Here is a 24,671-nt window from a genome sequence, read left to right as displayed (position 1 = left end):
AAAACATATAAGTATTTGTATGAATACTGCATGCCTTTTACCCCATGCTCACCACTTCATACATTTAAGATTTTTAAACAAAATTAACCACTTTTATGATATATTTTCACACAAACTCTGTTGCTTTATCAATGTTCAATACAAACACACACACATATATATATATCCTGCAATCATGCACTTTGAGAGTAGTGAAAAGCACATTATTTTTAGGTGTGCCTTTAGTCCCGTTGCACCCTATATTGTAGGCCCCGTTTGTGTGCGAGCACAGGACCATTTCCATTGTGTTGTAGCTTGTTTCCGTTTTGTTCTTTAAATTTCATATTAAGCACTACTAATAATGACAACGTAAAATATTATAAAATTATGCATAAAAAGAGGCTGCCTGAAAATGTTTAAGTGTTTTCCAAAACTTGCTGAACAGACACCTCCAGAATGAGCATTTCATCCATTGTGGATCTTCACCTTTGCTTTGTTGCTAACTTACAAATCTCTGCCTACACAGAGGTCACGCTAAACCAAGAGACAAGTGTCGAATTTCACCAAAATTGAACTGGACTCGCATTAGGAAGTTTCTTCGCCACCTGAACTCCTTCAGGGAAAATTCTTCATTGCACCGATTCCCATTGAAATGATCATTTTTAAGAAGCATAAAAGTAAGACAAACTACATTGTCTCACCTGTGCGACGTAAGACAGGTCAGATATGAGGGAGAAACTGTCCACCTCCCCGCGGCCGATGTACGTCTGGAGGAGGATGTTTATCTTGCCGTAGCCGTTCTCCACACCTCCGGCCGCCGGCAGCTCGCAGAAATCACACAACATCTTCTCCAGTTCCTCCAGCTCCTCGTCCCGAACCTGTGCGTCACACAGAACCCATCAACACACCTCACACTTCCTGTAGCCGTCACTACAGTCATCTTCTGTCTGAGTGGAATCGATGACCTCTCACCTTGATCTGCTCGAATTCTTCAGCTTTTGAAACAATGCTCAGAATATCTGCTTCGGTCTTCTGCGAGTTGAAAAGCTCATTGAATGTCTGTTGAATGGAAAGAAGAGTCAAATATGCTTGTAATATACATTAAGCAAATCAATCATCATCATTACGCCAGTCTTCAGTGTCACATGATCCTCCAGAAATCATTCTGATATGCTGCTTAAGAAACATTTATGATTATTATCAATGCTGAAAACACTTGTGTGGAAACCATGATAATCTGATGATTACAAGTTCAAAAGAAATCTTTTATAACATTATAAATGCATTTACTGTCACTTTTGATCAATTAAATGTGAATAAAAGACTCAGCATCAAAGATATAAATTTGTGAACTAAAGCAATAATTAGTCTTTTTAAAATGTCATGCAAATGACTAAAAATGTACCTGATTTTTGCAAAGTTAACTCTCATGATTAAAGGCTTATCTCACCTCAATGGTGTTGTACTTTATGTAGAAGTGACTGGCTGTCCTGCCAAGGTCTGTGGATGCGAAATAACCAGTCCTCTCATCAAAACGGATCATCCGCGCCTTATCCAGCTTCCTGCCGGACTCCACCACTAACTCCTTCCTGTAGAGCTCCAGCTGCGGGTCCATCTAAACAACAGCACAACACCAATTAACTATTATTAAAATAATAAGTCATTTGACATAATAAACTATAACAAGAAAGGAATGTAGACCGAAAATAAAGAGTTGAGAATATTAACAAGAGATTATGAGAGCATGAACACCTGATAGGCCTTGTGGTTGATTCCGTACACGAGTGGATTGGCTCTCATTCGCACATACAGGTACGTGTAACTCATCCACCGGACGGCTTCATCAATATTAGTAACCGTCCCTAGAGCGACCTGCACAAAACAACCAAACACCAAATAAGCGAGCGTCACATTTCAAGCACTTAGATCAAATAAAATCCTAAGAGGTGTGTTTTGTGTTTAATATTACTATGCAATTCAGATCTTGGACACAATATGATAATTGATATGACATGCACAGACACAGTGAGGCGATGTATGCTGAGGTGATTTAATCTAGCATTCAACGGATGTCTGATGTCACTGCACCATCTATTGGATGAACTGATCAGGAGGTTCTGCTGGAATGCACTTGCAGATGCTGCCATCATGTGGCAGAGTCAGGAACAGCCACTCTAAACATCTTGATGTGTTCATTAAGCTCATTTAATTCTTTTCCAAGCTTATTATCATTTATAGAAAGACAAAAACACATTCTAGTAGCAGTGAAATATTTTTTCTAAGAAAAAAATAAATTAAAAACATGTTTGCAAAACAAACAAAAACTAAAGTGAAAGTCCTTGTTCAGTACAAAAAATAAATAAATAAATAGACAAAATAGCCTGACTTTAAGTTTAGTGTAAGAACAATTTGTGGTTCTACTGATGATTTATATAACCTTAAATTATTATTTTTTAATTCATAATTTAAATTAGCTTAGATTTTCAGTTTCATTTTAAGAATTACTTTTTAGTAATTTTGTTGTGCTTCTGTCATTTTTATATACACATATACACACTTAGATACATTGTATATAATAATAATAATAATAATAATAATATATATATATATATATATATATATATATAATAGTGCTGTTAAATCAATTAATGAATCTAACATACAAGTTTATGCTTATAATATGTGAGTGTGTGTATATTATGCATACGTATGTTTGCATACACACATACATACATACATATACACAGTGGGTATGGAAAGTATTCAGATCCCCTTAAATTTTTCACTCTTTGTTATATTGCAGCCATTTGCTAAAATCATTTAAGTTAAAAAAAACACAGAATTGTTGACATTTTTGCAGATAGAAAAACTGAAATATCACATGGTCCTAAGTATTCAGACCCTTTGCTGTAACACTCATATACTTAACTCAGGTGCTGTCCATTTCTTCTGATCATCCTTGAGATGGTTCTACACCTTCATTTGAGTCCAGCTGTGTTTGATTATACTGATTGGACCTGATTAGGAAAGCCACACACCTGTCTATATAAGACCTTACAGCTCACAGTGCATGTCGGAGCAAATGAGAATCATGAGGTCAAAGGAACTGCCTGAAGAGCTCAGAGACAGAATTGTGGCAAGGCACAGATCTGGCCAAGGTTACAAAAATATTTCTGCTGCACTTAAAGTTCCTAAGAGCACAGTGGCCTCCATAATCCTTAAATGGAAGACGTTTGGGACGACCAGAACCCATCCTAGAGCTGGCCGTCCGGCCAAACTGAGCTATCGGGGGAGAAGAGCCTTGGTGAGAGAGGTAAAGAAGAACCCAAAGATCACTGTGGCTGAGCTCCAGAGATGCAGTCGGGAGATGGGAGAAAGTTGTAGAAAGTCAACCATCACTGCAGCCCTCCACCAGTCGGAGCTTTATGGCAGAGTGGTCCGACGGAAGCCTCTCTTCAGTGCAAGACACATGAAAACCCGCATGGAGTTTGCCAAGATGGTGAGAAATAAGATTCTCTGGTCTGATGAGACCAAGATAGAACTTTTTGGCCTTAATTCTAAGCGGTATGTGTGGAGAAAACCAGGCACTGCTCATCACCTGTCCAATACAGTCCCAACAGTGAAGCATGGTGGTGGCAGCATCATGCTGTGGGGGTGTTTTTCAGCTGCAGGGACAGGACGACTGGTTGCAATCGAGGGAAAGATTAATGCGGCCAATTACAGGGATATCCTGGACGAAAACCTTCTCCAGAGTGCTCAGGACCTCAGACTGGGCCGAAGGTTTACCGTCCAACAAGACAATGACCCTAAACACACAGCTAAAATAACGAAGGAGTGGCTTCACAACGACTCCGTGACTGTTCTTGAATGGCCCAGCCAGAGCCCTGACTTAAACCCAATTGAGCATCTCTGGAGAAACCTAAAAATGGCTGTCCACCAACGTTTACCATCCAACCTGACAGAACTGGAGAGGATCTGCAAGGAGGAATGGCAGAGGATCCCCAAATCCAGGTGTGAAAAACTTGTTGCATCTTTCCCAAAAAGACTCATGGCTGTATTAGATGAAAAGGGTGCTTCTACTAAATACTGAGCAAAGGGTCTGAATACTTAGGACTATGCGATATTATATATATATATATATATATATATATATATATATATATATATATATATATATATATATATATATATATATATATATATATATATATATATATATATATATATACATATATATATACATATATATATATATATATATATATATATATATATATATATATATATATATATATATATATATATATATATATATATATATATATATATATATATATATATATATATATATATATATATATATATATATATATATATATATATATATATATATATATATACATATATATATATATGTATATGTGTGTGTGTGTGTGTGTTTGTAAACTTTTATATTAGGTGCAATTAATCACGATTAATCGATTTGACAGCACTAATACATCTGTGCATTACAACAAAATACAAATAAAAACTATTTAAAACTGTAATTGCTCCTTATTTTCATTTCTTCTTTTACAACTGTTTTGGCAAAAGCATATAGAAAGTGTAATGCAATTAAACAATATATGATTTATTGTAAATTGTAGATGGGAAGTGTAGTAAAGTGTAATGAACTTATTAAATTGACAATTAGGAGCTTGAAACACTTATTCATCTGTGGCACGGCAGGTATCATCATGATCACGATAGGATCAGGTGTGAGGGCTGTACCTCAGCGTTGAGGTTGTCAGCGAGGCTCTGCAGGAACTGGCTCTCGATGGGGTTCTGCTGAGTCAGCAGCGTCAGGTAATGGCTCAGCTTGTCATGGGTCGTGATGATGGTTCCCTCACCGTACTTGTCAAACTGTGGCCGTCCGGCCCGACCGAAGATCTGCATTACGTCCAGGATGCCCAGATCCACCAGCGCACCACGCTTGGCATCGTATATATTAGTGCCCTGATATCAGAGACAGGAATCATTTAAAGCCTTCTGAAGATCCAGAATTATGTTTAAAGTGCCCCTATTATGCTTATTTAAAGGTTCTGAAGTTTGTTTCAGATCTCCTACATGAGGTTCACATTCATCCAAGGTCAAAAACACTTTAATTTTTTCATAATATCCACTGCAGCATCAGCTCTTTTCTCACAGTGTCTGAAAGAGTTTGATCAAGGATTCAGTCTCTCTTAACCCCGCCTTTCTGAGAGCCGTTCTGCTCTGATTGGTCAGATGGCCCAATCTGTTGTCGACAACATGAACCAAACTCTTGCAGTCTCAGCTACAACTACAGTGTTTGAGGGCGGGGCAAAGTAGACGCTGTTCACAAGCAGCCAATGAAGACCAGAGGCATTATGCAAATTTGTTACAATCTGGGTTTGTGCAGAAAGTAAGATTGAAAATGACTACTGCAGTTCAGAATTGCTTCTTTCTTTTGGGAGGCACACGACATGAAAGGTAATGCATAACAGGGGCACTTCAATAATGCAGCAATGTGTTCTGACCTTGATGATGACGGCGTGAGCGGGTAGGTTAACACCCCAGGCCAGCGTAGCGGTGCACACCAGAACCTTCAAGTATCCTCTGGAAAACATGTTCTCCATCAGCGTGCGGTCCTGCCGTAACATTCCGGCGTGATGGATCCCGAAGCCATCAGGAAACATCTCCCTCATCTGCTTGTTTCTGGAGCGCTGCACCTGTGGCACACACATCAACACACATCGGCAGTCACACACTGGTCTGGAGTGAGTGGGAAATACAAGACTGACAGAGGGTTGGAGGCAGGCAGCCATTATTAAAGGAGTCCAATAACATGTTTAGTAGCTGTGTTTTAAGTGTTTGAAAAACCTCTTAAAATATTCAACAGGGAACCAATCCAGCCCAGGGGTCTTGCCATTCTGCATACTCTCAATTGCTTGCACTCCTCTGTGGAAAAAGGTAATTCTAGCTCTTCTCTCATTGCGTCCATTATTGTAGGTATGGGCAATGGTTCAAAAATAATTTCCATAAGGGATCTATCCGTGGGGGGGTTCTGACATGTATTGCAAAGAGTAATAATCTTTAAAATGTATAGTGATACTATAAGGGTCAGTAATTAAATTGCCATTGGAGGACCAAATCTTAGAAATTAAATTTTGAGCTGACTTTTCCTTTAACCCCTTACCAGTCACCCCCACTTTTGGCCAGGTAGTAAAAAATTCCATACCCAAAATAAAATGGTTGCTGCTAACAAGTCCTCCAGACTACACACAAAACCAAGGTATCATTTGAAAACTGACATTTGACAGTTTACTATGACTCAGAATTACTCTAGCAATTACTAATAGAGAGATAAAAAAGCTCAAAAACAATGGATATTTTTTTTTTCCATAATAATTGTTTATGAAAATGAAAAATGCAAAAGGCAGATACAAAGGGGCCTGGAAACATACGCAAACTAAAGCCATATGTCTAATCAATATATGTTAAAAATTTGAAGATGATACAAGCAAAAGAATTTTTTTTACAATCATTTATTTCAGTGCATGTCTAGGCACCTTTCCAAAAAGGCCACCTGGAGATGCAATATACAGCCATACCACCCTGTTGTTGCCCTGATGGCACATTTAAACAATCGTAAATTTTATATTCAAATTCCAAGGATCATTTACATACAGCAACATATAGCCATACCCACCCTGTTGTTGCCCTGATGGCAGATTTACATCAGTTTACAATTTTTCTATTCAAACGCAAAGGATCCTTTACATACAGCAATATAAACCATACCCACCCTGTTGTTGCCCTGATGGCAGATTTACATCAGCAGCTAATGACCAAGATGGTCAATCAAGACGCTAGATACAGCACTCTCCTCCGAATAATCCACATTTTCTTTATCACTGCTTTGCACAAATTCTTCCAATGCAGAAACAGGAGAAAACAACTTCTGTGCACGACGCTGATCCATGGCTGGCGAACGTATTACACGCGAGATTATGCTAGCAGTGCAAGTGCTAGTGGCCAGCAGCTGTGTGTGTCCCTTATATTTGCGTCATGCCAGTGGGTGTGCGCTATTTTTCCTGGAAGCAAATTGTTACGCACACTAAACAACAATGTATTACATGCGAGATTATGCAAATCAACACATTGGCGTAATCATTATTGCATAGGCTAACGTTACATGACAACACAATAGTTTGCCATTGCTGTCTTTCCCCACTTATGTTTGCCTGTGCGTAATCACACGTCACTGAAAGCGCCTGTCCACTTTTTTTTTTATACATGTATTTGTGTCCAGTTTTCATCGGACATCTTCTGGGCTGTTCTCATTCATTTACAGACACTCTACTAAATACAGTGATAAGTTATATTTCATTGAATAAAGCGCCAGATGTGGACAGTTCGTCGAATAAACATGACAGCGCACCCGTGAATAGCGCTTACAGGATGTAAACAATAGAAGTTATATCGATTTTTATACCAGTTTGCATGCTTTTGGACAAATATTTACTATGGAAATCGTGTACTGGACTCTTCCCATGGAAAAAAACATTGATGTCACCATTATACTGCCAAACATTACAGCTCCATGACACAAAGAGGTAAGGAAATTGGGGCTTAGGAAATTGTCCACAGTCATACAGAATAACGTCTCGGTTACGTATGTAACCCTCGTTTCCTGAAGGAGGGAACGGAGACGTGCGTCAGTAGTGACCGATGAATTGGGATATTGCTAGAGAGCCCCTATCAGGTTCGAGAGAACTAAAACAAGCCAATGAACATTGGTGTGCGCTATTTGCATAATGCGCACCGCCCACATCTGGGGGACATAAATAGGAAGCAGATACAATCGCACTCTGTTTTTCACTGAGGAGACAACTGGTGTCCACACTGCAGCGAGGGTACAGAAACTTTGGCGATGGGACGTACGTCTCTGTTCCCTCCTTCAAGGAACGAGGGTTACATACGTAACCGAGACGTTCCCTTTTAGACGGTCACGTTCGATGTACATCAGTAGTGACCGACGAATTGGGATCCCAACTAAAGCGCCACAGTTACGAAAGTACACAGTGCTCAGCACAAGCTCAAGCCACCTGTCGCACCCATGGGACGGTGAAAGGGGCGAGCAAACGCCAAGAGAGTCTACTGCTGTTCCGATATACCCACTAAGTAAACTAGACTACACTGGAAGCGAACCCGAGGGGACGCTGCGGAGGCCACTACCTACCCTTTGGGAGGAATTTACGTGGAGAATACATATGGACTGACACTAGGGCAGTATGCATACGAAGTCCCTGGAATGGCCCCATGTAACTAGGGGGAGACTCATTTTGACAGGTGACAGCAGAGTTAACTCTGCGCAGGGAAAGACACGGGCTCACCGTAGGGAGCTTGACCGTGGATGATACACATATGGGACCACTCACAAAGAGGGGTCACGACATATGGAACCCAGCCAACAGACAACATCAGGAGCGGATGTTGGCCTGGCAACAGACACTCCACAATGTCCGAGCCCAAGGGGAGGCGGAGGAGCTTAACAGGGTTCGCCAACTGGGGAACACGACTGGAGTCAAAGATGCACGTATCCGGCCCAGAGGGCGGTAATGGCATTGCAAGCCGATACAAAGAGCAGGTACAATGCGTCTACCGGCAGGTTGAAGCGAGTACATGGGAAGATACTGGCTCTACACGTAAGCTATACATCCTAGCAAATGTGTTGGGTGTCGCCCAGCCCGCAGCTCTACAGATATCTGTCAGCGAGGCGCCTTGAGCCAGCGCCCAGGAAGAAGCCACTCCTCTAGAGGAGTGAGCTCTCAACAGTACTTTTAACTCGACCGATTGCAAAGGTTCAAAGGGATGAGCCCGGAGAGATGTAAGTACCAGGGTCAGATCCCAAGAGGGTAAGGAGGAAGGGCGAGGCAGATTTAGTCTCCTCGCCTCCCTCAGGAACCTGACGATCAGATCATGCCACCCCAGGGGCTTGCCGTCAACTGCATGGTGATGTGCGGCTAAGCGGCAACATATACCTTGAGGGTGGAGGGAGTCAGCCTTCACTCCAGGCCCTCTTGCAGGAAGGAAAGCACAGATCTGACCGAACATAATTGGGGGTCCTCTTGCGAGAGGAGCACCATTCGACGAACAGATCCACTTCAACGCATAGAGGCTCCTCGTGGAAGGAGCTCTAGCGGAAGTGATGGTGTCTACGACCACTTACGGGAGATCACTCAGAACCTCTGCATTCCGTCCAGGGACCACGCGAGGAGGTTCCACAGGTCAGGACGCGGGTGCCACAGGGTGCCCCGTCTCTGAGTCAGGAGGTCCTTCCCCAGAGGAATGTGCCAGGGAGAGGGGACCAGTATGTGCTTGTCTGACAGCAGCTCCTTGAAGCGGCCCAGTGCAAGACTTACTGCTAGCAATTTATATGCCAATGCAGTTAAAACCCCGTCCAAGGCCTGTACGTGGCCTCCATCCAGTGGCAGAGGCGTCTGAGGGGACCACAGCATGCCTGGACACCTGTTCGAGGGGCACTCCCACCCCCAGAAACAAGGGGTCCGACCACCGGATGAGGGTGCGATGGCAGCTCGGGACCCGGCCGCCAGCCAGTGTTGAAGCGGCCACATATGGAGCAATCCGAGCAGCGTGTTCACGGCTGCAGATGCCATATGCCCCAGGAGCCTCTGAAAGTCTTTCAGTGGGGCCGCTGTCCTGCGCTTGAGCATACTCAGGCAGTTCAACACCGACTGGACGCGCTCTTCGGCGAGGGGCGTAGTCCGGGCGATCGAGTCTAGCTCGAGACCGAGATAAGAGATCCTCAGCATTCGAAAATGCGCTTCTGCATGAGCATCTTAAACGGCAGCCTGAAGGTACCGGTTCAAGATGCGCAGATCCAGGATTGGCCGTAGCCCACCGCCCTTTTGGGTACAATGAAGTAGAGGCTATAACCCTGACTTCAAATCAGCTGGAGGGACCAGCTCAATTGCATCCCTCGCCAGGAGGACAGCAATCTCTGCCCGGAGAACAGGTGCAATGTCCAGCAACACCTGAGTGTAGTGGACACCCCTGAAAACCGGAGGACACCGGGCAAACTGCATTGCATAGCCGAGTCTGATAGTACGAATGAACCAGCGGAATGGGCTGGAGAGCACTATCCAGGCTTCCAGACACCACCAGAACCAAACGCACCACAGACGTACCGGGGTGGGGCAGCGAACCAGAGTACGGGGACCCGACTCGGACGGCATGGTAGCGGCCCAGAGTGTGATCAGACTCTGCGAGGTAGCAGTGCGTGTGGGAGACGGCACACAGGGCACGGCCTGCACCAAAACACTGACACCTGCTGGTGAAGTGAGAGGGGGCTGGGAGTGCCAGCAACACCCACTTGGGTCCTGGAAGATCAGAAAACAGCTCTTAGTGGGTACTTAGGGCGGAACAGACCAAACGAACACTGTCACAACATGTTTGCGATGCACTAGAGAAGTGGGGGGGCCCACGGAGAATGGCTCGGCGGGTATTGCCCCACTGTGATCCTCTGGTCACCCAAGCTTATTAACCAAAGTAGTATTTTTCTGATTCAGGGAATAAGTGAGGGCACTCCACCTCATTAAAAGGCACTCGAGTCTCGACCGTGCATCTAGAGCGCCAGACACTGCGCAGGGTTGCCCTAGCAACGCGCGCTGTCAACCGGCAGCTCGACGGCACACGGCGCACTGAGTACTCAAGCCCTTATGAGAAAAGCGAGACAAACAACGCGCTGACGTGGGCATGCTCTCATTTTTCACGAGAACATGAACCACCTACATACACAGTCTCAGCACGCTAAGCAGACATGAGCGAAAGTGATTATGGCCGTCAGTGAGGATAGGAAATGACCGCCTCCAGAAACGTACAGACTAAATGACGTCTTGAAAAAGACGCAGTGTCTGTCTGTGAAGTCTCTTTTAGAAGGGAGTGTCACGAGCTTGTGTGAACACACGGGAGTAACGGCCCAAATCGCACACCCACACAAAAGGGATTCACAGCGGAACGCTTTGTTCAAAGCAGAAGTTTTGCCCGGCTCCAGCTCGCAACCTCGCTGCAGTGTCCTCTCTCCAACACGAGCATTGAATCTTCTTTCAGAGGCTTGATTTTCTCAGTCAGCTGCAGGACACCAAAGTATTTAGCGAAAGACAGAGTGTGATTGCATCTGCTTCCTATTTATGCCCCCCAGATGTGGGCGGTGCGCATTATGCAAATATCGCATGCCAATGTTCATTGGCTTGTTTTAGTTCTCTCGAAGCTGATAGGGGCTCTCTGACGATATCCCAATTCGTCGGTCACTACTGATGTACATCGAACGTGACCGACTGAAAGGGAACAAAAAACTACTATAAAGTTATCTTGATTGTATAATGCTTGTACAGGTTGAATCAGCATTCTTGTATCTTTCACACAACTTGATAAATTTCACTCAACTTGATCATTTTACTTGATAAAATGTATTGTAAACAAGCAATCAATGTAAACAACATCACACGTGAGGCCGTCGCCGATCTTCGAACGTAAAGGGGTTAACTGAAGTGCAAGAAGTTGACTTGGCTTGACATTATGCTAAAAAAATGCATGTTTAGCCTTCAGCAATAACTTTTCAGCCTGATGGGTTGATAACAAAATCAGATTGAAGTTTGAGTCTCTTTTTGTAAATTCCTGGATCTGGAGAAGCTGCTAAGCCGAATCAAGCCAAATTATTTCAAGAAATAATTCTTCTAGCTTCTTCCTTTGTCTATTTACACAAGCTGAATATGAAATGACTTGACCCCGAACATATGCTTTAAAAGAATTCCAAATTATGGAAGGTGAGGTCTCAGGGATGTTATTTATCTCCAAAAAATATATCTAATAGATTTTTTAATGAATCACAAAATGTTTTATCAGAGAGCAGTAGAGAATTAAATTTCCAACTTCGAGAACCCAACATCTTCTGTTGAAACTGAAGAGAAAGTGAAAGGGGAGCATGATCAGATATAACAATGCTGCCATATGAACAGGCCTTCACTTTAGACAACAATTTTTTTGTCTAATAAAAAGTAATCAATACGGGAATAATTGTGGTGGACATGAGAGAAAAATTAGTATTGTTTTGCTGTGGGATATAAAAAACAACATATATCGGCCTGACTGCAAGTAGTTAAAAGCCATTGAAGCATAATTGCAGTTTTAGAGGGTTGGGCTGGTTTAGTAGATGAACGGTCTAGGGAAGGGTTCAGAGAACAATTAAAATCACCTCCCATAATAAGATAGTGTGAGTTTAGGTCAGGGAGTAAAGAGAATATTTAATGAATTAAATTTTCATCATCGTAATTTGGTGCATATATATTAGCCAGAGCCACTGTTAAACCAAAAAGAAGGCCTGAAACAATAACACACAGTGCTCAGCGTAAAGGAGTAAACGAGTAACATTTTAAACAATATCTCAATGAACACAAAAACAATTTTCAAAATGTTGACAAGACTAAGTTTAATATAATATCTGTTTAACTTATGACATGAAAGTAAGGTTAATAATATAACTTAGAAAACAAAATTTTCAATTTTACTCAAATTAGGCTGATGCAAAAATGAGTACACCGCACTGAAAGTCTCTGGAGCAAAGCTACATTTTAGACTACAAATGTCTAATTTAACAATAATTCAACCACAGGTGAGTTTAATTATTCATTACACAGGTGTCCAGCAGACAGTTGACTATAAAAGGGTGTTAAAACCCCTTCCGATTTCATGCTGTCAGCAATGGCACCACATGGCCGAAAAATGTCACAAGACCTGAGACAGAAAATAACTTCTTTACAGCAGAAAGGTGACGGCTACAAGAAGATTTAGCTTTACTTATCAGTCAGAATACTGTAGCAAAAGTGGTACAAAAATGTAAAAAAGATGGAACTGCAACCATCTCAAAGAGACGTCCAGGTCGTCCATGGAAGTTAACACCTCGACAGGAGTGTCTTCTGATGAGAAGCGTCGAAGAAAATGTCATGCAAGCTCACTGTAGTTATCTAAAGAAGTAGAAAACCAAACTGGGGTGACTATTTCCCGTGACACAATACAGCATACACTACAGAGGAATGGCATGCATGGGAACATTCCACGAAAGAAGCCTCTCCTAAAGCCCAGGCACAAAACAAAGATGAAGACTACTGGGACTCGAGAGAAATGTTTTTGGAACTGATGGCTCCAAACCTGTAAAGGTAAGCAATTCAAAGAAAAATGCATGGAGCCTACAGTGAAACATGGAGGTGTCAGTGTCCTTATGTGGGGCTGCATGAGTGCTGCTGCTGTCGGGAGCTGCATTTCATTGATGGCATCATAAATTCACAGATGTACTGCTCTATACTGAAAGAGAAGATGCTACCATCACTCCGTGCCCTTGGTCGTCGTGCACTTTTCCAACATGACAATGATCCTAAACACACATATGTTGGATTTCTGAAGAAGAACAGGGTGAAAGTGATTCAGTGGCTCCTGATCTGAACCCAATCGAACACCTATGGGGAATTCTGAAGAGACAAGTTGAGGCTCTCTCTCCATCCAGCATCCAGTCTCTAAAAGAGCTCATTCTTGAAGAATGGAAAAAGATAGATGTTACAAAATGTCGCCAACTTGTTCATCCCATGCCTAGAAGACTTGGTGCTGTCATTAAAAATCATGGGGGCCATACAAAGTACTAGATGTAGTAGTTTTTGTTGTGGGGTGTACTCATTTTTGCATCACCCTAATTTGCGTAAAACTGAAAAATGTGTAATCTAAGTTTTATTATTAACCTTACTTTCATGTCATAAGTTAAACAGATGTTATATTAAACTTATTCTTATCAATATTTTGGAAATTGTTTTTGTGTTCATTGAGATATTGTTTAAAATGTTACTTTTCAAAGGGGATGTACTCATTTACGCTGAGCCCTGTATCTACCACCGGAATCAACTAAGGTTTGTGAAGGAGAAAATGATATACATTTGTTGATAATAACTGCCACTCCTCTAGATTCACTGAGAAATTTAGAATTAAATACTTGTACAATCAATTTCTTACAAAGTCTGGCATCTGTGTTTTTTAAGTGGGTCTCTTGTAAAAAATAAAAAAATAAAAAATAATAATATAGTAATAGTATTTAAAAAATAATAGTATTTAAATGTTCTAAACGTGTCAAGACCTTGCTGAGTTTGATTACATTTGTTAAACCTTTGACATTCCAACTGGTAAAATTTACACATGAGCCTTGCTTAAGCTGGTGGTTAAGGTTATAACAAATACAACAACAAAAAGTAATGATGAAAACATGAATGTGGCTTTCTTCTGTCTGGACATCTGAGGTTCGTACTACTTATGTACAAAAAAAAAAACATGTACATAAGTAGTACGAACATTACCCACAGCACAAACCTAAAATTTACAGAGCAGCTCCCAGACGCGCCGCACTGCATGCCGGAAGTCCAAATTTTTTCTACTATTTAGTACAGAAGTATGTGATTTCAGATGCAGCCACTGGCTCAATCAATGGCATGAGTGTGGGGCGGGACTTCCTGTTTTCTCAACAGGAGGAATTCCATTTGGTCTAGAAATGACAAACTACTTTAAAACTAATACTTCTGAGTAAAATAAAAGCATGCAGAATGATGTGAATCCCAGCAGAGGTGTGATTGAGATGTGTGTAGTGTTGACTGCCGATGAGGGTCGTGATCTGCGCTGGCGATAACGTCCTCACCATCAGACGCTTTGATCTCACCCTGCCTGAGTCTAAATGGAGGTCAACAGCAACAAGGCCCCAGTGCCGCTGAGAACAGCCCATTACAGACGCGTCTATCCCTCTCAAACCCACACAGAATACCAACTACAACAAAAACTGTCTTAACTGCAGACTCTCCTCAATAAAAACACTGTGATGGTACCATGGTACAGTGATGGGATCTGATTATAGTACCATGGTACTGATTACCAATTCATATAACATAATATTTACACAATACTCCAAAGGTAGTTCAAAGAATATCATGGTGCTACTGCAGTATCTAAAAACCATGGCATTGCAATAATTTATTATGTTTTATTGACCTTTTATTACCATCAAAACAAATGTTAATAGAAAATACAGATGCAGTACACTCTCTCCAATAAAAATGTGGAACAATAAATATCCAAAATTTCAGCAACCAAAATTTTTTTGAGATCTGTTGACTGAAACAGTGATATTTAATTAACACTTCTCTGACGGTTTGTTTTACCAGTGTCAGGGTCATGAACACAACGTGGAGAAGTTACAACAGGAAAACACGTCAGCTGTGTGGACTAGCTTGAAATTTTCTCTTTTTTTAATGGCTCTTCATTTTGATGATCTGACAGGACTCTACGGTAAATTATTGCTTTAGGAGCACTTTGCTCCTAATGAGAAAAAAAAAATGAGGAGCACCATCAAAAATTTAGGAGCACGTTCTGTTCAATAAAAGACACTAACTTTCCCATTACAGGGTGATATTTGCCTCTTTAAATTAATTTCCTGGGGCATTTGTACCATTATAAGGGCAGTTTTTCTAATATTAAATCTATGCAGCATATTTAATCAATTTCTTAAATTAAGATATAAAATTTGTTTTTAAAATGTCAAACAATATATTCAGTTAGGATAATAAGACCCAATCAGACTTTTACCAATCAAAAGAAATCCTCAAAAAATCCATCTTTGCACTGCAGAAGTGGCACAGAAGCTCTATCTGAAGTGGTATTATTTAAACATTTACATAGACTGCTTATGATGATTTTTTGACTACTAAATATAATTTTTTAAATGTAGAAAAATGTAAAAAAAAAAAAAAAATAATAATCTTTAAAAGTTTAATATTTTAAGTAAAAACAATCTTTGTAAACTGTAAATATGAAAATAAAACAGCCAGTAGGTGGCGGTAAATCTTATTGTGCGCGTCATTCATTCAGTCGTTCAAAACGCAGATTCATTCAGGAGGAATCACCATTGCTTGGAGATACGCAACAGTTCTGGTGTAGGTTTGTTTGAAACTGTTTTCACGAAATAGAGCAAAAACAGACAATATTAAATCACCCAATATCAGCTTGTTTATTGGACTTCAATCAGATTTTCAATCATGCCAGTACTCTGAGAAACAGTGTACTCGTGTGATGTTACTTTACTTACATATTGCTGAGATCGACAGCTGCAACACCGGTTACATCACTTAAACACTTCACTTGCCCACCATGACCGTTTTAGTTAGTTTAGTAAGAAAATAGACAGTTAAAACAGAGCGCATCTGCTCAATTCAGTGAGCAGCAGGAATCAGATTTCAAGTCACTTCACCCATTTGCCTAATTTTTTAAATGACAAGACGAGGGAGGAAAATTTGGTTGACAAGCGAAATGTAAAAGCACATATTTAAGCGAGTTTGTCATTGTACTGTTTTGTTGTTGTGTTTTTCATTAAGAATAATAATTAACCCACCCACCATTCAAGCAATTGCCACCTTCGAATTGCCTCTATTTTAAAAGTGAAAGTAATATTTGCGCACGGGCATTCATAACGGGCGTGTTTTTTTAAATCATTTTTTGGAGACATATTTGCCCCAAGCCTCTGTTAATTTCTGACCTTCATTATGATAATCCAAATGTAGTATTTACAATTAATTTGGCTGCAAAGAAACAGCGGTCTGGTAAGTGCGCATGGCTGCGTCACACCGGTTGCACCTTGTAAACGATCTTTGAACTGTTGTCTGGAGCGCACGTCTTTTGCACTAGTTCTGCTTACTGAAGCAAAGTTTTTGAATTCATGCATCAAAAGCAACCGATTGCAGTACGAAACATAACTGTTGTTCAGTTTAGATGCATTCTGGGAGTTGTTAATTCCGACTGTAGATCTATTCATGATAATTGATCGGATCATTCGCACCAGTGCGCCTAAATATTTTTTCACAGTCGCACGCAGTTATTTTTAGGAGCAAATGCGAGTGAAATGGGGGCACTGTAGAGCCCTGTCTGAGATCTTTTCGTTTTTTGTTTTCAGTCGATGTATGACCAAAACTTCAGTAAACATTATTTGTCTCACCTGCCATCCAATAATCGCAATAAGCTTCATGCTTCTGAAATGAAACAAAGTCTAAGCCTTCAAAAAATAAAGTTTAAATTTTATAACCAAATTCAACCAACATATGCCATTTTTGGTGCTCTTTAATGTAGCATGACAGATCGTTGTATCCACCTCAGGTCATCTCTTCCTCTTTACTACTAGTTACAGCATGAAATAAACATGAATGACTATCAGAAGGAATGTTGAGAGATACAGTACAACTTACTGAAATGATTCATGTCTCATGCAATCGCTCAATCAGAGTTTCAACAGCAGAAAGACGTCAATAAAACAGCTTGAGAACAATATGACATGTAACGTTACATTTTCCTCAGAACGGCTCCCAGGGAATGGCCAATCAGGGTATAGAATTCTGGAGTGGCACCTGGGACAGCCAATTAGAGGGTTAGTTCACTCCAGAATTAAAATTTCCTAACAATTTACTCACCCCCATGTCATCCAATATGTCTTTCTATTTTTCTCCATATAGTGGACTTCACTGGGGTTCAACGGGTTGAAGGTCCAAATGTCAGTTTCAGTGCAGCTTCAAAGAGCTCTACATGATCCCAGACGAGGAATAAGAGTCTAATCTAGAGAAACCATCAGCCATTTAAAAAAGTAAAATAAAATAAATAAATAAAAAGATAAAGAAAGAAAGAAAGAAAGAAAGAAAGAAAGAAAGAAAGAAAGAAAGAAAGAAAGAAAGAAAGAAAGAAAGAAAGAAAGAAAGAAAGAAAGAAAGAAAGAAAGAAAGAAAGACATGAACATCTTGGATGACATGGGGGTGAGTAAATTATCAGGAAATGTTAATTCTGGAGTGAACTAATTCTTTAAAGGGCACCTATTATGCCCCTTTTTACAAGATGTAATATTGGTCTTGGGTGTCCCCAGAATGTATTTGTGAAGTTTCAGCACAAAATACCCCACAGTTAATTTATTATAACCATTTGAAAATGTCATTTTTGGGGCCTGTTTTAAAAAGAGCTGTTTTGGTGTGTACCACCTTAAATATAAATGAGCTGCATATCCCCGCCCTGCCTTTGGATGAGGGTGTAACTTGCATACCTATGGCAATAAACAGTCGGTGAAGCAGAATGGCTGAGAATGAGAGACCCGCTGTTTTGTATGGCATTCAGCCGTACATGTTTGAACCGGAATCAGACCCAAATGATGAAGAGACTCCGGCAGAAGAAACACAATTGAGAATGGAGCAGGATGTCTCTGAATGGTTATTTGATTCATTTATGTACTTAAAGAGTTTTAATCGCGTCCCCTTTGCAATTATGGATGTGCAACACACACACACACACACACACACACACACACACACACACACACACACACACACACACACACACACACACACACACACACACACACACACACACACACACACACACACACACTGTGATAACGTTTGCGCAATTTTTTGAAACTACAAACACAAATGCTGTGATAACGTTTGCTAAGTACGTTAGATACACACTATACAAACAAGGTTTAAATTATATACACAGACATTCTACGACGACGACGACAACTTTAGACGCATTTGTTATTGAATTGGCTGACATCGACTGAAATGACTACATTATTTGCTCAAAAGACATTAAATACACTTACTTCTTCTGGAGGTGACGTTGGATCGCGAACAGTAGGCAACGATCCACACTTGAGGATTAACTTTGAAGCAAGACCTGCTTTGAATTGACCCTCGTTCTCAAAACAGTCAGTCAAAAAATGATTCGCGCAAACATAAACGTATTTTGGAATTTTGAGTGGCGCCTTTCCTTCGTAAATAAAATCCATCCACTGCGTTTTCAGTGGCTCTGATGTTGGAAGTAAGTGAAAACTACTAATGTTCATTATTACATCCCACAACAGAACACTTATGTTTCCTAGGAGACATTACCGGCTGTCGTTGAAACAATGGAGGATGGTTGACAGATCACCATCACTATGCCAAAACCAGATTGTCAATCAAACCACGTGGGTGGGGCTTAGCGCAATTCTACGTCACAGTGAGAGCAATCTTAGAACAGGGCGTTCTGAGACAGTGCTTATGAATTATTGAGATTGTACAAAAAACACTGGGTGGATTTTTCTCATTCTAGGGTGGTTTTGCTCACACACTGCCAACACACATTTATGGTCCAACACCATGTAAAAGTGAATTTTGCATAATAGGTGCCCTTTAAATTTAGAGGGCACTTACCCTGTTAATGGCATTATCTTCAGGTTTGGTTTTATATTCAAGATTGAATATAAAAGTCCTTTATGATGACGTTAACTGCCTTTCCTTATTAAGCGACTTCCATCTGTTAGATAATAACAGATGTAAAAATACCATCCTGTCGTATGGAGATACATGTCTCATTGCTTACCACTGATCATCACACGGCTTTAATGAATTGCTCCTTCATAAGAATATCAGTTCCAAAAAAGCTCTTCTGCTATTTCTGTTCTTCTCTAGGTCAATTTTGGGCTCCAATCAGCTGGTCTCTGTGGATCTCTGGATTCTATCAGCGCTATAATCAGAGCACGGCTCTGTGTTTTAATGTGGCCGGTGGCAGCGCAGCAGTGGAGTAACTGAACATCATCTGTCATGCCTTTTTTCTAAATTCAAATGCAGGTCCTTATATGAAGTCTAAAGTGCTAAATTATACATTCTGATGTGCGATTTTCAGAAGTGATTATGTCATTTTGTATCATTATCATATCATGCCATATGTAATCTCAATATCACCAGCACACAGTTTATGCCCTTTACCAGCATGAAGCCATTTAAAATATATGAGTTTTACACTGTCAAAACATGCAAGAGGTGCTCGTCCATGCAAAACTCACAATGCTGCACTAAAAAAAACGCTGGGTTGTTTTTCTTCCCAAATGATGGGTTCAGCCTGTTGGGTCATTTTGTTGGGTTTGTTTTTTCCATGGTTGGGTAGTTTTTGTGTAGAAACTTGCATTGGGTTAGAGGCTGGTCAATCTCACTGACAGTTTAAACAACACACCCCTCACCACCCCCCTCTGACACAACAACCTCACGGTGGCTTGTTTACTACAGCAACCCAGCTGTTGGGTTACTTTATGCATCCTTGTCAGGAGAGAGCAGATCTCAACGCCACCAAATTATTGCTTTACTTCTACTTGGACATCACTCCACTGCGCTTACGACAGGGATATATGTGAAAAACAAAAGAAAACTAATCAAAGCGGAGAGGAGAGAGAATTTTGAAAACTGGTTACAGTAGATTTTGGACATAGTTCTTTTAGTCTGTTCATTGGTGTGAGAAACAAATAAGCGAAATATGGTCCAATTTTTTTTTTTTTTTTTTTTTTTCAAACATACGTTATTAATTATTTAACTTTTAAAAAGCAATTTTGTTTATTGGTGTAAGCTGTATAATTGAGTTGTCATTCTTTTCTGCACTTTTGTCATGCACACATACACACGCACACACACACACACACACACACACACACACACACACGCACACACACACACATGCACGCGTAGACGTTGTGTTGTTTTATCTCGCCTATATTTTTGTGCATTCCTGGGTGTTGTTGCTTATATTGATAAATGTTCAGCTTTTGATTATTAATGTTGTCTGTGTTGTTACTATAGTAATTCTGTGTGTGATTTTAATTTTCAGAGTATTTTGGGTTCATTTTAAGCCAGCAACACAGTCATTTTTAATCAATAGTTGAGTTTAATAAAACTACCCAGCATGTTGGGTCAAACATTTAACCCAACCAGCTGGGTAAAAACAACCCAATGTTTGGCTTTTCCAAATTTGACCCAGTGCTGGGTTGCCAAACAACCCAAATTGGATTGTTTTTAAATAATTAGTTCACTTTGAAAAATGAAAATTACCCCAAGCTTTACTCACCATCAAGCCATCCTAGGTGTATATTAATAAATATCCTGACACATGCAAGCTTTATAATGGCAGTGAACAGGAAACTATGAGTATGAAGCTCAACGAAGTGCATCCATCCATCCATCCATCCATCCATCATAAACATACTCCACACGGCTCCGGGGGGTTAATAAAGGACTTCTGAAGAGAAGCGATTTAACAAGTTATAAAGTAAATTAAAGCTGCAAGCAGCGATGAAAGGGCCCTCGCACCCGGGCTCACCGCCACCTGTTGGCCTCAGGAAAACAGCGAACAGTGGGCGACATGCATGTAAATGAGTAAATACAGGAGAATTTTGGCAAAATCATGTAAAAGTGCCACACTTCCTGCTGCCAACAGGTGGCGCTATAGCTAACTGAATATTGTCATATAGATGTCTTTAGGCCAGGACTTTTTTCACTCATGTGAAGTTTGGGGCAGATCAGACATAGTATGCCTGAGTTACAACAGCTTCCTCTTTCATGGCGAAGCATCAGATTTGTCAGTCCGCCACAGACACGCCCTTCAGCGAAAACTCAAGATCTTTGATATTTATCATCACTAAGGTCTTAAGATTAGACTGACAACATATGATGTTGATCTGGTTAAATCTCTATGAGGAGTTAATCACAGTGTAAAACATGTCATTTCCTGTTGCCACCAGGTGGCGCTATGACTGTAACTGAATATTGTCATAAAGATGTCTTCAGGTCAGGACTCTAATAAAAAATGTGATGTTTGGGGCAGATCGGACATTGTCTGAGTTACAACAATTTCCCTTTTGGACTTCAATGTATTAGCACCTAGATAAAAAAGTTTGGTGTAAATTGTATAAACCCTGTAGGAGTAGTAGTATAAATTTTTTAAAAAAAATTAACATTCAAACCAAAATAGCTGACCTCCTGTTGGTAGGAGCTAATGAATGTAAATTAGAAAATTGTCCAGCTTGATGAGAAAAAGATGTGTACCGATTTTGGTGACTGTAGGAAAAACTAACCCCCCCACTTTTGTCAAAAGGTGGCGCTACTGAGCCCCTCCACCACGCTCATTTCTATGGCTTTGTCCATGTCTACTGGTTGACAATATTGATGTGTGTGTCGAGTTTCATGCAATTTGAAGCATGTTAAGAGCCTCAAAAACACTCAAGAATATTATTACAGTTTGACCTGTTGCCATGGCAACAATATTTCAAATATCAAAAATCCTGTCACAGGTCTACATCTGCTGTGTATTGACATTACACTGATGAAGTTTGAAGCAAATCAGGTAAAAAATAACAGAGTGAAGTCAATGCATTTTGAAAGTGACACACTTCTTGCTGCCAGTTGGTGGCGCTATAACTTTGACTCACAATAGTCACATCTATGTGATCGGACTACTACAAAAAACACACAGCTGAAGTTTCATAAACATCAATCAATGTATGCAGACGTTATAACACATTTCCTGTTTCCCTTTTCTCGCCATAAATTCGTTGCCTCGCCACGGCCAAACCATTCGATATCAAAAATCCGCTGGCAATATTTCATAATCAGTGTCTTGACTTCATGCTGACCGAGTTTGGTGGCGATCGGACTAATCGCCTAGGAGGAGTATATCAAATTCCAGAGCATGCATTTTTCAAACAACCCATAAAAGCCGACATACTGTTGGGATGGGGTTTAACTCTCTGAGGTCTGAAAATGCGTCGGCGCGTTTTGTAGGACTTTTTTCACATTGCAGCAAAACAGACTTAAATTACTCTGTCATTTCTTGTCATAGAGACATAAGTAATATATCAATTGAAACTATAGAATGTCTTCTTTCATTTGTGTACACTCAGAGTAAAAGCACAATGTTGTGCTTTTTGTAAAATAAAGAAAACATGATGCGTGATCACTCGTCTCCCACTGAACAAAGTCCAATCTGATAGTTCTCAGAAAAAGAACTGTAACTTATGAATACTAATGACAAAAAAAAATGACACTTATGTCTAAAGAAACGTTGAAATGTCAGGATTTAAATCGTGTAATTCAAATCGAAAACAAACATTCTGTGTTTATGTAATCTGTATGAAAATAGAGCCATGTCAGAAGTCTGTGATTCAGCTCATTACCCGGTAATGTGGCCACGCCCACAGAGCCAGCGCTATTCAGACGCAAATTCAGAGGCAATACATGCATTCATCGTCTCAATCGTGTATTTATTGTCTTGAAAAGTGTTTATTTGGATGGTAAAGCCATGGTTAGCGATCTCTAGAAGACATGCAGTTAGTTCCTAGTTCCTTTTCTTCTTTATATGAATTTGTGGCCTAAAGGTGTACAGAGCGCCCTCTGGCTGCAAGTATGAATTAAAAACACCATTCCTGAAATGTCCTCTTCTTCATTAGAATAATTTGTGGACTAAATGTGCACAGAGAGCACCCTCCGGCTGCAAGTATAAATTAAAAACAGTATCCAGCACTCATAGTGATGACAATAAATATTACTTCTAAGTATAGAAATTTGACATACATATACAAGAATCCGTCAATATTTCTCCAAATGTGCACGCTTTTAAGCTAAAAGCCTATATGAAAAGCCATAGAGGTAACATAATTGTTCAGACACTTTGCATCACATAAATACATTATATTTTAAAGAATATAATAGAATACCATTATTTTAAATTGTAATAATATTTCACAGTATTGCTGTTTATGATGAGCTGAGACTTTACTACAGAGGGGTTTTTTTTCACTTCCTACCTGACTGAAAGGCCTCATTTATATGCAAGTCATTTCAGGTCATTATTATGTGATTCTTTTGTCTTCTCAGGTGTAAATGGCCCATTATTTATGCAGATTCACGCCTCCTCGCATACTCTGACAAAAAGTGTCTTACAAAATTTAAATCTCTCTATTGTTTTATATGAAAGAGTAGTCAGCATAATTTTGACAAATTTCTGAAGCAAAAACTCTAGTCTTCAACCTCCAATAACCAGAAGTCTTGTGAACACAGATTTAATATATATTTTTGGCCTTATTTCAATGACTTAAGTTTTTAGTTTTTTCAATAACCACGCATAAACATTATTCCTTCAAAAACACAAACATGTACATACATGTTCCTCACATATTATTGAAGCCTAGTTTGTGTTGAATACAGTGCAATTACACTTTTTCCATTGATATGTTTATAAACAACTGAAAAAAGTACAAATGTCAGAGCATGTCAAAACTTCTCCAGGCCCCAAATCAGCCTCAGACTCCAGAGGGTTAACTTAGAGCATGAAAGTTGTTCGGCCCGATGAGGTCTATATGTGTACTGAGTTTCATACTAATACGTGCAAGTGTGTATATATGGACCAAGTTTTCAGACTTTGTTCGAGGGTGCACTGTCGAGCCCCCCTGCCATGCCCGGGTACCACCCTCTGCGGTGTCCTAATGGCCGCGGATTCCAATGTGTGTGCCGATTTTCAAGAGATTTTGAGCATGTTAAGGTCCCCAAAAAGCCCCGGAAGACGAAAAAAAAAAAAAAAAATCCTTAGGGGATCAAGAGGGCCCTGCGCACTAATTCGCTTGGGCCCTAAAAAAGGGCCTTCAGCCCCTTGGGCTTTGGCCCTAATAATAATAATCCTTAGAAGAACAAGAGGGCCCTTCGCCATTTCATTGGCTTGGGCCCTAATAATAAATGGAGCAATTCCAATAGGGT

The 24,671-nt window shown here is 40.3% G+C and overlaps 1 protein-coding gene across 2 annotated transcripts in view; it reads right to left on the bottom strand.

The window, feature by feature from the left end:
• Positions 1-24,671, bottom strand: part of ascc3 (activating signal cointegrator 1 complex subunit 3) — a 260,611-nt gene that overhangs the window by 63,024 nt on the left and 172,916 nt on the right. For both annotated transcript variants that reach the window (XM_067399556.1, XM_067399566.1), the window contains exons 15-20: positions 5,517-5,708; positions 4,750-4,974; positions 1,732-1,851; positions 1,430-1,594; positions 952-1,038; positions 681-857 (exon numbers count right to left, since the gene is read on the bottom strand). In XM_067399556.1, the coding sequence (XP_067255657.1) occupies positions 681-857; positions 952-1,038; positions 1,430-1,594; positions 1,732-1,851; positions 4,750-4,974; positions 5,517-5,708 (966 nt within the window). The remainder of the gene's footprint in view (positions 1-680; positions 858-951; positions 1,039-1,429; positions 1,595-1,731; positions 1,852-4,749; positions 4,975-5,516; positions 5,709-24,671) is intronic.

Source organism: Chanodichthys erythropterus, chromosome 2, assembly GCF_024489055.1.
Source record: "Chanodichthys erythropterus isolate Z2021 chromosome 2, ASM2448905v1, whole genome shotgun sequence".
NCBI classification, from domain to species: domain Eukaryota; kingdom Metazoa; phylum Chordata; class Actinopteri; order Cypriniformes; family Xenocyprididae; genus Chanodichthys; species Chanodichthys erythropterus.
This window is presented reverse-complemented; position numbering and strand designations above follow the sequence as displayed.